Raw genomic sequence first — 15,120 nt, 5'->3', positions numbered from 1 at the left:
TTCTATTGATATCGGGATATAGTTTTATTTCCTATTTACTTCCCCTCAACTCTACAATTTTGGCGTTTTAGGATAATCAGTCAGATAATAGATAAATAATAGTAATTTTTAACAAGAGAAATAATAGACTTAATAAATTTTATAGATAGCAATTATATTAGATTTATTTATGGGTAAAAAAAAGATTATAAAAAAGATATCCCTGCCAAACTAACCTTTTACTACGGTCGGCAGCAAAGAAATAATAGGGCGTACGAAGAAAACAGATTTCCAAACTAAACTTTAATAACACAATATCATTTAAATTCCAAAATAGATTTCATTCATCAAATATGCATGTCTTAAGTAAGATAGATATGATACGATAGGGATCAGCGTTAGCAGCTGGCCGTCGGTCCTCCAAATAGCCGTGCTTGTCTTCGGAAACTTGACGAGGAATACGAACTGAGCAACATCGGTTTGCCACACCTGAAATAAACACAGTTATAAGGAAACTTGATATAAAAAGCATATTTAATAATTCCTTATATGCACTGTTTCTAGGTACATTATATTTCTGTTATAATAATAATACGCAGAGCGAAAACATTGTATGAATTTTTAATGGTATTGTGCGGTGGAGGAACGTGGAATTGAATACAGGCAATGTTTATATAGAAAGGAAGTTCTCAAAGCATTTTTTTTTTTTAGAAAAATGTTTTGTATACCATCAAATTATTGAATATCACTACACAAAACTACAAAGACTGTTACACACATACAAGACGTCTACGACGATTCCCCAATGTGTTTATTGCCGCTAAATGTCAAACAAAGACGTTTATTGTACTATTGAACTTGGAATTATTAATTAATTACGTTAGAGACTCGATTATTAAACAATACCCATTAGGTAAATACAAAATATGTAAATACAAAAAAAAATATACAGCGTTACGTTCTGACACAAACTCTCTTTTATATTTTTTTGACCGAATTATATTAAATAAATATTTTGATTTACACGCGACATGTTTTTATTGAACTTATTTATCATTTTCATGTAAAATTTTAATTTCCATTATGTTCATATTTATTTTATTGCACGACATTTACTACAATAAATGTCACGAGTCATGTAAATGTTGTTAATATCGTGCAGGAAACAAAACTTTGATTACTGATATTGAATCAAATGTCATATGCATATATAAGTTGCGGTAATGAGGCATATGTACATCTAATTTCGACTGCCTTCATATGAACTAAATTATTCAGTAATATTACATAAATTAGCTTCAAAATTGAACTGAAGGAATTAATATGATAGTATAATAACAAATGAATAAGTAATACTATCAAAGAATGATAACTGATTTTAAGCTTTAAATAAAATTAAAAGACGTACAGAGTTGTCTTCACAATATCGTAGTTGAAAGCAAATTTATGTTGACAGTTTAATCCATCAAATGTAAAGGTTACCCGCAGTGAAATCCCGCATGTTAGGCATTCCGTTTTTTCCAGTAAGACGTCGTGCGTTGTCAGCTCCATTGTGAGCGTCATACTCATTGATATGCACTCCGTGACGACGCGACAGCTTATCTATAGCTCTCTCTATAACCCTACAACATGTAATATAAACTACAATGTATGAAGTATGAAATATTTGGTATTCATAACATTATAAGGTATAATTTTAATCAAAACTCTTATAGCAGCACCACTGTAAAAATATACTATTTTGCAAACAATCAAACTTACTAGAAAAGTAATCAAGGTTATAAGAGAAATACATTAAACATTTTTTTTTCCATGAAATTTAATACGACAAAGACAAATATTGAGTTATAACCATAAAAGCTGTATGTTATACTTTATGCAGTCTTTACTAAATAGATATTACACGTCAGAAACGTATAAACATATATCCGTAACTTTTATTTGCCTTTTTTTTATATTCACTGCGAGTATAGCTGCTATTTTCATATAGTTTTAATAATATTTCAAGAACCAAAGTATTGATTATAATTATTTGTAATTTAAAATTTAAAAATTTAATTCAAAATTCAACTTACAATATTCCGTCTTCCTCTCTCATATCCTTTGAAGAAAAGTAAGCAAACGTTCCGTTGCCGGGCCAATCGGGTACTGGTTGTGGTTCAAATGTAGCAACAGTCCCGTATTCTTCAGCTAACCTACTGAGTATGTAGCGAGCCATCCACAAATCATCGGCTGCCGTAATGCCAGGAGATGGTCCAACCTATCAATAGTAATTAGGTAAATATTCTGTTTCAAAGAAGATCTATTGAAGCTGGTAAACATTTTGTTTCATTGAATTTCTGTGATCGTGAAAGTGATCACGGTGGCTGTAAAGGAACCGAAACTTCGGGATTATGTTGTTCATTATCACAACGCGTAGTATCATACGAAAAGCTTAGTTTCATTTAAATGAATATTCGAAAAAATCTTACATATTGTTATTTTAGGTTTGATTTAAAGCTGTAACGGTGGAAACTTTTTTTAAATATTATAGCAATATAATACGTATTATTTCAATATTTGTTTTGAATATTATAAACATAGTGTTACATTAGCATATTATTAGTCATAGTTTGACATAAACAAATAGAATAATTTATATCTTATATATAGAAAACAATATACGTATTATGTAAAGAAACTAAGTTTTTCGGATGGTAACGTGTTTTTTTTAAATTTTATTTCTACATTTTCCTGACGTTTCGATTACTTTTCAACAACAATGATCACGGCTAGACGAGATGAATGTGACTTTCTATGAAATGATTCATTTAAATAATTACATTCAAAAATATTAAATATAATTAATATGTATTATTTTAACAGAATTTTAGTAAGGGTATTTGATTAGCATATACGTATATGCATATGCTTATCCAATAATTCTAAGAAATGGTACAAAAGCAATATACTAAAAATTCTCTATTTTTAGATTTATAATTCAATATTATTTAAATAACCTTTCAAGTGTTTATTAAGAAAATGTTTAATAATAAGCTAATATACTAATTTATATCAACCAGATTAGTTCTCTAAGGTAACATTAAAGTACATGTACACGTTTTCAAAAGTAAATATATATATTATTTGAACTGAAATTTTTAATTTTTCTTATTTTCCTGTAAATTTTATTTTACCATGAATTGAGACCGGATTTCATCTAGCAGCCTTTTTCACGAATCCTAAATTTGTTTCATTACCAAATTTATCTCTCGATTCTGCTTTAGAAAAAAATATCTTTTACCCCTTTTCTATTAACAATAATGTAATTTAAATAATTCTGTTATTTATTATATAATAATTTAAACACCAACAAATAAATACAAGTTCTTGCATTAATGATAGTAGTAGCCAATAGAATTTTTTACTTTACACAAGTAAATATAAGATGTAATTAAATGTAAACAATTATAAATAATAGTAATAAATAATAGCCATATGAACATGTTTGTACTTAGCACGTAACTTTATCTAACGGCCGATTTTCGAAAAATTCAATAAGTTCGTATCTGAAGCCCTAACTGTAGTGGAATAGCAAAAGGATATCTAAATCGGTAAGTCAGAAATGTTTGGTCACGTCCGAATACGTTTTACGTTCCCTCGAATGAATTCAATGTCTCACTTAAATTACATTTATATAATCATATTTAGTGGTAGAAAACGCAAGTGGAATGGAAACAAACAAATATTGATGGATTTATTAAAACACAGTTATACACAACGCAAGTGGAATGGAAACAGAAACAAATATTGATGGATTTATTAAAACACAGCTATACACAATAATAAATTATTTGCAGGTCTGAATGTATATATGGATAACTAACGTCACAAACTTTAATCTATGCTAGACCATACACATTGTTCACCTGAAAATTCCATTGGGAAGGCGTGGTCCCCGGGTTAATACCGTTGATATGCACTCCGGCATAAAGACAACATCTGAGAACATAAAAATTTTATTACACACTTTCTTGACAGTAGTAAAATCCATCGATTTCTATAAAAGCACAAACATAGCAATGTTTTGATAAAGTAACAAGTTTGTTTTGTGTATAAAATAGTTTTTACAATCATTGTTTCCTATTTGATGTTGCAGAAATATACAATAATTGAAACATGATTATAATTTATCCTGACCAGTTTCTGTTGTTGCTCATATAACAAAGTTGATACTTGGTTAATAAAAATAAATTTAGAGTTAAAAGTGCTAGTTTTTTTGAGTTTCTAAATAAAAATTAACAATATATTTATATATATATATATATATATATATATATATATTGTATTGTATATAGATATTGTATTCTTTTATATTTAAATCACTTACCAAAAAATACATAAGTTACAAAATAATTTTCAATTCATTCTAGTCAATTTAATAAGACAAATAATATGGTTTCCATAGATGGAAGAATGGAAGGTAAGAGCTTATGGCACTCTGAAAATCATGAGGAAACTCAGTCATGTTTTTACCACTTGGTAAGTCACCTTCAGTAAAAATATGACACTACAAACGGAATCAAAACACGTCTTCAATAAGACTTGTCCACTACTTCTCGTACCATAGACATTGTATCTAACTAAACCCACTAACCTACATCCACCAAAAAGAGATATTTATCTAACATTATACATATATAATAATTCATAGTAGTTATAAAAAACCGTTTATCCAATTAACTTCATTTTATGATAATCCAAATAAAGAACCTGAACCGCGTTAAAGAAATGGGCTATAAAGCCAGTGTTTGAAATTTATTATGCAATAAAAACACAATAGCTTTATACAAAATTTAATTATCTATATGTTATTAAGGTTCATTCTGTGAAATAAATTGTAATAATCGGCAAAATGACTAAAATACATTTACCAATTCATTAAATGAGGAAAACTTAATACTATTATTATTTATGTAATATCTTTTCAATTAAGATACAATTTAAATATCTGTCTAATATATTAACGGTAATTCAAATTAATTAACTTTCTCACAAAATTGAATGTGTTTGAATGTTATAAGGATACTCTTTAAAAATGATAGAAAATGGACTCCTGAAGAGTACGCTTTTTCAAAATTCTTAAAAAATACCATTGGCCTACTGTTATTTGAAACTTGTTGTGTTAAATTATATAGACAAAAAAGCATGCGATTAAAACAATGGCATCGCCAAGGATACTGCACGCTTTCATATTTATCCATTTAATTAAAATGGTCAATTAGTTATAACTAAACGACATCTTAACCGTAACTTTTAATAGATAAAAATTTAAAACTAAGAAGAATAGAAAGTAACTAATACAAAAAGATTCATATTAAAGGATATAATATACTGATTTATTTCATAGGTACCACATATATCATAAGTTAAATATATTGTGTCTACAAGTGCGGTAATTTTACATATATTTTATCTTTATTGCAAAAGATTGAATTTAATTTTTTTTTCAAATGGCCCATTTTCTGGAAAATGTAAAGCCAGATAAGGTTCTTAAACTCACAGTGACCATTTTATTATTTGCAACGGTATTATATTTTCTAAACACACTTCATTTTTCATATAAATATTTTCTTTCTGTGTATATTTAATTAAATAAAGGCTTGCTGTTGAATGATCTTATTTGTTATTTTAAAAAAATACTTCGAATTTAAATACATATCATGCAATCATCATCATCAGCCTATCGGGGCCCACTGCTGAGCAAAGGCCTCTTCTCACATGGAGAAGGTTAGAGCATTAATCACCACACTCGCTCAAGGCGGATTGGCGATTTCAAACTCATAATTTGAAATTATAAGTCCAGGTTTCCTCATGATGTTTTCCTTATATCATGCAAAAGTATAAAAATATCACTATTCGTAATCAAAACTGCTATTTTTTGTTTCTGTATTTCAAAGATCTATGATATCGAAATCTTGAGCCTAACTTCTTCTCCAATTGCTTTGACTTGGAACCTTTCTTCAAATATTTAAAGCAACTATGCCATACTTTTAAATATAACTAAATATATGAGATGAACATTGCCAGAGATATAAACTTATCTTGTTAAGGTTATATTATCACAATTAAAAAGATTTATCTGCATAACAAAGAAAAAAAGCCTTCGTTGTAATAAATAAGAAACAAAGACATTATCGTGTTTAATTTACAACAAGAAACAATTAAAGTAATTAAAGATGCCAGATGTTAGATTTAGATTGCTATTGTAATTTAAATAGGAGTTTATTTTTACCTGTAAAATGCTTCCATGAGATCTCGAGCAACAATTTTGTTAGCACCTATCGCGCAGTAATAAGGACCAGGAGGCGCAGGAAAACCTCCCGGAGGCCAACCCAAAGGTCTACCATCAGGAGTAGTCAGGAAAAATTCTTGATTGAAACCAAACCAAGGCTCTTCGACTTCACCTTTCTCACAAGTCAGTGTACATTCTTTGCGGTAATTTGAAGCTTGAAAAATAATAAAAAAAATGTTAATTTTTACTGTTTCTACATATTAAATATTAAACACACAAGTTGGTATCATTCTATTTTTGTATTATTAATATGTGCAAAAACTAATATGGAAAAATTTACATTATTTTCTCATTTTATTGTTTTCATATTTCGTATATAAATGTAACTGAGATTTTAAACTAATATCATAATTATGAATTTTGTTCTATTATCATCGTAAGAAATTCAACAAACAAACAACATACATAAATAGAGTTTATTTTTCTCATTAATCTTTTATAATTTAATGCAGTTGGTATTTCGCTGTAAAGTCAATTTCATTGTCAACATTGCATAAATTTCATGATTGAATATTATTTAATATTGTAAATATAAATAAATAACATCCGTATATATTATTCCTGTACTAAAAAAACAATTAACATACCATTTCAACTACAAATTAATTTGTATTTTGTCCAATTTTAACAAATCGCTATGTCGATGGAATAATTTGAGGGCATTAATTAATATCACCTCTATAAAATTTACTACTAAAGGTAAATAAATTTAAAAATTAATAAGGATTGTTTTACATATGACTCACTCAATCATTATCGATATTGTCATAATTTATCTCAACTCTTTAATAAATTATTGAAATTAAGTGGCATGTAATTAACGCATACTTAAAATGAAAATAGATACTTAATTAAAGCGTACAAGACGCATAGATTCATAAGTAACATCTGACTAAAAGTCAAAGACTAAAAAAGTTTTCAACTTAATATAGAAACAGTTATTACATAAATGTTTTATTTTATATATACGAGTATATGTTAATAAACTATTATTAAGTACAATTTACTCGCCACAACTCTTTTATTTATAAGCCCTATAAGCTAAAATGGGTGGTATGTTAATAGTAACAATCATTCCAAACGCTTCACAAAGTTAACCAAGAACGATCTTCAAACAAGTAATTTAGTTAATGATAATTTTATTTTATGTACTTTAACTTCTTTTGTTTTCGTATTATTATTTTTATTTTAGTCAAAAAAAATTGAATCTATATTCGATCAAAATGTAATAAATATTGTTTATAACACACATAATACAATAGTCACGTTTGTTTCAAGAGTTTAAAAATATACGTTTGTTTCAAGAATTTAACAAAAACTGTTATTCCGATTTAATTATTAAGTACATTTTAAATAATATTCGTCCAAAGCCAAAAAAAGGTTTTATTAATTGTTTATTAAATGCTAATTGCCGTTCATGACATGTTGAGAGTTAAGTCATTATGTAATTGCCCCACTTAACACTTAACATGTAGGTCACATTATATTGATTTCGTTCACCTGTAGAAAGTAAATCACAATAGAGATATCTACATAATATAAATTGATTAGCCCTTTAAATGAGAAAGAATAATTGTCCTATAACTTCATGTAAATGGAAATTGTTTTAAGCTAGGATTAGAAACGGTATAACTAACCAGTTGGCTGGTAATTGTGTTGATAGGTGTCAGCTAGGACCATAATGTGGCTTCCTCGTCGGAAAGGATCTTGATAAATCACTTGGGGGAAGATAAACGTGTCAGAATTGTCTGTTGCCGCCTGGGCTGTGTTGCTGCCGTCGAAATACCATATTGGCAGATCTGTAAAAAAATATTTTTAAAGACAAATATTCGAGGAAAACGTATTATTAGAAAAAAAATATCAAAAGAATCTAAACTCAGATTAAAATGTTGGTTCTATTGATAAGGACGGCGTTATTTATAATGAAAATATAATTGTTAAATACCTTTATTGATTTTTGGCACAAAGTCGAATGTTCTATCCTTGGAACGCAAATTTATGCCTGTGCCGTCAACCCACACGTACGTCGCTAAAACAGATTCACAAGGCACTTCTAGGTCCTCATACTTTCTCATAGCAGCTTTATTTAGAGGTAGGGGAACTGTATTCATTGTGGTAACTAGAGCAATAGAATTAATTGTCTTATTTAAAATGTTGATGTTGATGCTGTAAAATTTAATGTTACATGTTCATACAATTCTTTTTTATTTGGTTTTAATAATCTTCTCTTAACATTAGTCGAAAGCAGGAAAGGTTCTTAATGGTCATGAAGATACAAGCGAATATACATATTTTAATAGAAATACCACAGCTAGTCAGGACAACCTTTTATACATGTAAGTCATCTCAAAGGGAAATAAAATGAAATATGAAAATTTATAAAGGAAATACTATCTTATATAAACCACGTAACCAGATTTGACTGTATGTAATAAGCTTGGTTTCTTATATTTATAATATTTAATAGTTTGATTTATTTTAGTTATGTTGAAAAAAATATTTTATGAAATAAGTGAATTTCGCTTTATTTCTATCTAATTACTAAGCGTAAAATAAATTGAAACCCAACAGCCCATATTACGTGATTTGTTATTTAAATCGTAAATGCTCCTAATATCTTATCATTTTTACTTTAGCATTTTTCACGAGTACAACACATCTACAACATTATGAGCACCTGCTTTTGTGAATAATTGACGGAAATTACAAACCTTTTATAACGTGCAATTAAAAGAAGTTATAGCAACCTTTGGAAAAAATTCTCTTTTATACAATGAATTTTGAATACCAAACTGTTTCAACTTAAATTAAAAGCATAAAACTAATAAATTATAAGTATTTTTGGATCCTAGGCAAACATTATATTTAAAGTGACTATGGATATTTGAAAAATAAACGTCATTTTTTTATAATGTCAAATACATTATGTTAATGAAGTTTTTATGCATTTACCAAGGCAGTGTTATCAATGAGGCAGCATAAAAATATTACTGTATTAATAAAGTTATTATTGATTGTGTAAATTTTGGTAGAGCAAAAAATTATTTTGTTTTTGGGCATTATGTGAGAGCTTTGGAGGATGTATTTTAAATCAGCTTAGTTACATCAATGTAAATCACATGAAAACAGAGATTATTAGTTTATTTATTATTTGTTTGTGTATTACGAACAACAGAATCGTTAACGCGACTAATGTTTTTTTTATAAACTTAACACGAAAATTAGTTTAAATTTTATTTGTAAATCTTATCTAATCGTTTTAAAATTTATTTATGAATAAAGACCAATGAAACTATCATGACCTGATCACGAAGCCCATTTAAACAATACGTTATGAAATTTATTATATTCTATTCAAAGGAATTCATTATAAATATTTTAAAATTTTAGTAACAAAATAACCTATAACAGAATATTCTATTCTAAAAATTAAGAAAAGTTAGACCATCTAATAAAAAAATATTGATATGCTATGAATTTTACTAAAAATATGACACAATTTTGTCTGTTTGACAGTCTTCAATATGCTTAAGATTATTTTGGAAGTAATTTTCTATTCAGATATTTTATAATATACTAAAATTTGTGGTTTACAAAATGAAAATATTTTTACAAGTTTTATTTTTTACCATAATATTTAACCCCACTGACATTTTTGCTAAATTTGTTAAAAATGTTCAAGCAACATTTAATATTAGCGAACACAATAATAAACAGATATCCAGACCTTTTAATCAAACAAGCGAAAAAATTACTCAAAAAATGTCAGGCAAATGGCAAGTGGGACGAGTAAGTCGGAAACAATATGAAATTATTAATATGTTATGGAAGAAAACAAAAATTTTTGTTGAAACAGAAGAAAAAGGCACCTCGACGACATCACAGAAGTTAATAACGAGAAAGAAAAGACTTGAAAACAAGATTGGGAAACACGTAACTTTAGCAGAACAAAACCCTTTACAAGAAGCATTTCAACTCGCACACCCTAAGTCAGCAATGTATTCCTCAACTCCAAGCTTCATTGAATTTTATTACCTTGATGAATTTGATGATAGAATAAGTCGCGGAGATACAAGAAACAAAAATAAACAGTTTATCGTAACCAAATCTAGACTATCGGATAAAATTGAGAAGGCTGGATTATCACGGTCCCCTTTATTTTTATTCCGAGTAAACGATGCAACATGTAGAGCTACCACAAATGATTTGTATCCAAAAAATTCTGCTAAAACAAATACCAAACTCAAGGTTACTAAGAATAAAAATCATATTAATTCTAAAAGACCCAAAACTGTGACAGTAACTACAAAGAAAAACAGAAGTCATGACAAATATAGATCTACCCCCACTTTGGTTGCGATTAATAATAACATGCATTCCCAGTCAGAACACTTAAAAAATTATATATATAAAACAAAAACATCGAATGTGAAAACCTATACTCTAAACAAGAGAACCATAGCTAACGATCATATAAGATTCTTCGAAATCTATGATAGCGATGTAAATACACCATACATGATAGCAGAAGATGGGGGAGATAGAATGATTGAAAGAAACGAAATACGTAACGAAGAGAAAATATATCTTCATCATATTGACCATGGAGGCAAACATGATGATCTAAATAACACTAGATATGTTAAGAAGCACATAAATCATAAAACTGCTGACGTGAATATGGATACCGAGAGTTTGTATGAACCAACATTTATTATTAATGATTTCCTACGTCCAACCACAAAAGTTTCCAGTCAAAACCGCTCCTCTCTATGGTCTGAATTTCCCTTCGTTGCCGTATATGTTTATGAGCCAAACCAGGTATGTTAAAAACTTTCAATATTTTTCACCAAGAAATGACTATTAAAAAAAATTACTATTTAAAAAAATTATCAAGTAAAACTTTATTTTTAACCCAATTTAAAAAACAATTACAATTTATATGTTGTTTACTTCTATGAACTTAAATTATTTCAATTATCAATCCATAGACAATTTTAAAAATATTGGTTTTATAAAGTGTTGAGAAACATTTTTTTTATTTCTTATCTAAGCATTTCAAAAAACGCAAAGATCAAATAATTCAAATTTATCTCTAACAACTACAAATTAACTCTGTTGTTAGGCGTAAAATCATAATAGTGTTTTTTTTCTTTACGAAAATAGGTTAATATTTAAATCAGAAATAGATTTATCCAATTAAAATAAACCTTAATTTCATTCGAGTTGATTTTATACACATTTATATTTAAAATATTATCAGTTAACGTGAATGAAATATTACGCAGGTCCGTTGTGATTCTGCATCAATTAGTCCCCATTGGCTTGTAGCATCTGCGACGTGTTTAAATCGCCACCATAGGGATATAAAGCTTGAAGGTCGTTCGGCTTTCGTATCCTACTGTAGCGGTAACTGGAGACATCCGGGACGAATTGCCTACGTGAAACAAAGCCTTCTCCACCCACGCTTCCACCCAAAGGACAATTCAAGACGTCAGCTTTACAATATCGGTAACTTTATTAAATGGTATTAATTATATAAGTATAATCGTTCTGAAAGCGATTCTATGTTCATAATATAAATTTACAGTATTAACAATAAAACACAAATTTGTTTATAATCCTAATTTATTTTAGGATATTTTATAACAGGTATTACGAAATAAAAAGATTAGCATAACTAGTTTTATAAGCAATATATTTATAATAGAAATAGGACCACAGAATACGTTTCCTTAATATTTCCCAATAAAGGAACTAAAATTGGGTTATATATTTAAACAGTCTCTATATTGAACATTTTGCAGACATTTAAAAGATTCATCCTGTGCTTCATTAAAACTCTCCTGATCAGACTGCACCCTACCTTTTAAAACTTTTAATCCGATTACATAATGTATTCCAGGTGCAATTCAAGTAGTAAATTCTATGGCAGACACCTGCAGTGGTTGGGCTCCGGTATCTCTAATGTCACATCAGTTTGTTGCATCAAGCGATGGCAGCATGGCTACAGCTCTTGGCTGGGGTCTTGATAAGTCAGTTAATTATTTACTCCCTATACTAGAACGTTTAATAAGATAAAATATTTAAGTATTTTTAATAAAAAATTAGAGTATTTGAAGACTCAGGAATATCTATTTATAATTTCTTAGGATGTTTTAAGGTGACTATAATAACGGGTATGCGACATTGAGCAAGTATTATACACGCTGTATGTGATTTAATTGATTTTAATGGTGAATGAAGTCATAATTACAATTTAATTGCCTTTCAATCCTTACTTTAAGTGGGAAGACGTAATACAATGACACTTGATTAAAATCATTTACTATATTATATATAGGTATTATATAAAAATATTTGTGTCTTTAGTTATGTATTAAATAGAACTAAATTTATTTAATAAATTTCTACCTACATTCCCTACACAAACATTAGTTTATTTAAAAAACTTTTTCTTATAGTTTGAATAATTATTACTGAAAAGCACTTGTGGAGAATAATAAAAATTTCTTAAAAATATAATCTATGGATTGGCAAAACCGCTATGAAATATTTAAAAGATTTGCATACTTCATAAAAATAATGAAATGCTTCTGCTGGCTGTTAAATATCGAACAATTTATTAAACCTAGGTGTTAAGATACATAAAGTTAAATATGTTATTAACAAAAATAGTATATATGGAAGATATTGTTTCGTGTTTAATGTATTTTAACACCTAGGTTTATTCCTATTATATATAAATGAACAATTGTATTACGTAACATATATAAATTGTGTGAATGTTATAAACTGAAAAATCTGAGTGTGAGTAATTGCTGTTTCATGATAACACAGAAACGAAAACTCAGTTTAGATAAAGTCTGTATTTATAGTAAGTAGTCAAATTTCTGCAAACAAAACACATGAATGCTTGTCTTTAAAACTGTAGGGATGTCAGTAGATGGTAAATTAAATCAATAGAACAATAATAAACTTCATTCTCAGTTTATTATTATCAATAACTAATCAAGTAACCTTAATATATATCATCTCTTGTTTCCAGTTTTATGTAGTATTATAATATATTAGCTATTTTTTCTCAGGTTTGACGAAAGATATTCTCAAAGCCCTCTACCTAAACATCTTACGTTGAATGAAGGAATAGTTTACTCGATTCCATGTCCCGGCAGTAACGGTTTCAAGTATGCTCATTTAAGACTAAACCCTAATACATTGTGTGTAATTAAAATAACAGTTTAATACTAAAACTAATTTACAGCACACCGAAAGGATTAGATGAAGGGAATTTCAAGAACTTATATTGTTTATCATTATACCCCTACACCGAGAGCAACGTGTCTACGCACGGGAGTCTGCTGTTGATTGGAGGAAAACTAATAGCATTGTACACTCAGGTTAGCTCTTAGAACACTAATTAAAAATTAATATTAGAGCATTAATTTTAATATCAATTATCGTTTCACAAATAATTTTTGTTAACTTCTTTGAAAGTTAAAATACACACCACTTATTTTCTTTAATATATTGTAGAAATTGATTTTTTATTCTTTTTAAAATTAGAATTCCACAGACATCGCCATAATCACGAATGGCAGTTCGGAAAATTACGATCCAGGCTATTCTGAAGCCTTTTTATTAAGCCCGCTCACATTTTTCCTTCCACTATAATCATCCGTTCGAACTAGCTGAATCCACACAAACTTGAAATAAGTAATTTAAGCTTTGTTTTAAATAATACTGGCCTTTTTATTTTATTGTTTAGTAGAGCGTTACTGAACAAAGAATTTAAAATTTAAAAACAAAAAGAGTTTTATATCACTTAAACTGATAACTTATTTATTTTTAATATAAGAAACCTGAATTACTCGCACTGATCGGGTTTTATTTTTTACGAAAGAGTTTTTATTTCAATAATTAATCAATATCTTTAAGGATAATTTTTTGATATATAATATTACTTGAAGTGAATAATCCTATATATATATCACGGAGGATCAAGCAAGACTTACTGAACAACGCTTTAGGTCTGTATAGTTTGTGATATATTGCAGTTTGAAATACAATATACTATGAAATTTTAACAAAGCCACTATAAATTTCATGTTCATCACTTCATGCAGAGATTTACTCTTTAGCATGCGACATTACCCAACAGGAAAAGAAAAATCCCATAAACTGAAAAAAGCAATAACTCACCCAATCATTAAAATTACTTATTATGTAATAGAATATAGGTAAATAAAATTAGTATCATAAGTGAATGAAAGAATTTAAAATGATGAAGTTTAAGAATGACATGAGATGCATAGCAAAGCAGTATAGTAAATCATTTTATTGTTAACGTGTTTGTTATATGTAAAATGTGTCGAATTTCAGCATGATCGTCAAAGTTGGAGTAACCAATATTCTCAATACACTGGTATCTGGCGACTCATTCCGTGGCTACTTGAAGTTGCAAAGGAACCCGAAGAACATGATCACTTCAATCTAGATATGTAATTTATTATATTTATATACTTTGAAAATGTTTGTCAATTATTTTTTAGACTGTGGCTTGTGAGACTTGTATTTTGTTTTATTTTTATCACCAACTAAATGCAATAAATCTTCTGAGTTAGCCTTCTGCCTTCTATTTCTGTGTCTAAATACTATAAAATATTCATTTACTTTTCCACATTTTTCCCACTGGATGCTTCACTTTGAAATTTCAACTTACCTTAACATTTCCTCCAAAAATTTAATGTTTTTCAATTTCACAAACTGCCTTAAAAATGTGGACCCGGGAATAGCTATCCTTTTTA

General features: G+C 28.2%; 2 protein-coding genes across 2 annotated transcripts; one reads left to right on the top strand and one right to left on the bottom strand.

Annotated features, from left to right (window-relative positions):
• Nucleotides 1-267: 267 nt before the first annotated feature.
• On the bottom strand, nt 268-9,209 carry LOC116766005 (glutamine synthetase 2 cytoplasmic-like). Its single transcript, XM_032655656.2, has 8 exons — nt 9,025-9,209; nt 8,259-8,432; nt 7,951-8,112; nt 6,254-6,467; nt 3,888-3,960; nt 2,055-2,239; nt 1,462-1,601; nt 268-468 (listed from the first exon to the last, which is right to left on the bottom strand). Exons 2-8 carry the CDS (start codon nt 8,422-8,424, stop codon nt 320-322), a joined length of 1,089 nt encoding a protein of 362 aa, XP_032511547.1. The 5' UTR covers nt 8,425-8,432; nt 9,025-9,209; the 3' UTR covers nt 268-319.
• Nucleotides 9,210-9,826: 617 nt separating this feature from the next.
• On the top strand, nt 9,827-14,938 carry LOC116766004 (uncharacterized). Its single transcript, XM_032655655.2, has 6 exons — nt 9,827-11,134; nt 11,602-11,824; nt 12,219-12,348; nt 13,402-13,500; nt 13,578-13,713; nt 14,696-14,938. The coding sequence occupies exons 1-6, from the start codon at nt 9,911-9,913 to the stop codon at nt 14,816-14,818; spliced, it is 1,935 nt and encodes a 644-aa protein (XP_032511546.2). The 5' UTR covers nt 9,827-9,910; the 3' UTR covers nt 14,819-14,938.
• The last annotated feature ends 182 nt before the right edge of the window (nt 14,939-15,120 follow it).

The sequence above is a fragment of the Danaus plexippus genome, chromosome 11 (genome assembly GCF_018135715.1).
Source record: "Danaus plexippus chromosome 11, MEX_DaPlex, whole genome shotgun sequence".
NCBI classification, from domain to species: domain Eukaryota; kingdom Metazoa; phylum Arthropoda; class Insecta; order Lepidoptera; family Nymphalidae; genus Danaus; species Danaus plexippus.
This window is presented reverse-complemented; position numbering and strand designations above follow the sequence as displayed.

Excerpts from the sequence above, each read along its gene's own strand:
- LOC116766005 (XM_032655656.2), bottom strand. The coding sequence starts at position 8,424 with ATGAATACAGTTCCCCTACCTCTAAATAAAGCTGCTATGAGAAAGTAT. Across the intron at positions 2,240-3,887 it reads CTTCCCAATGGAATTTTCAG|GTTGGACCATCTCCTGGCAT; the intron begins GTGAACAATGTG and ends TACTATTGATAG. Across the intron at positions 469-1,461 it reads CATGCGGGATTTCACTGCGG|GTGTGGCAAACCGATGTTGC; the intron begins GTAACCTTTACA and ends TGTTTATTTCAG.
- LOC116766004 (XM_032655655.2), top strand. The coding sequence starts at position 9,911 with ATGAAAATATTTTTACAAGTTTTATTTTTTACCATAATATTTAACCCC. Across the intron at positions 11,135-11,601 it reads ATGTTTATGAGCCAAACCAG|GTCCGTTGTGATTCTGCATC; the intron begins GTATGTTAAAAA and ends AATATTACGCAG. Across the intron at positions 13,714-14,695 it reads TAATAGCATTGTACACTCAG|CATGATCGTCAAAGTTGGAG; the intron begins GTTAGCTCTTAG and ends GTCGAATTTCAG.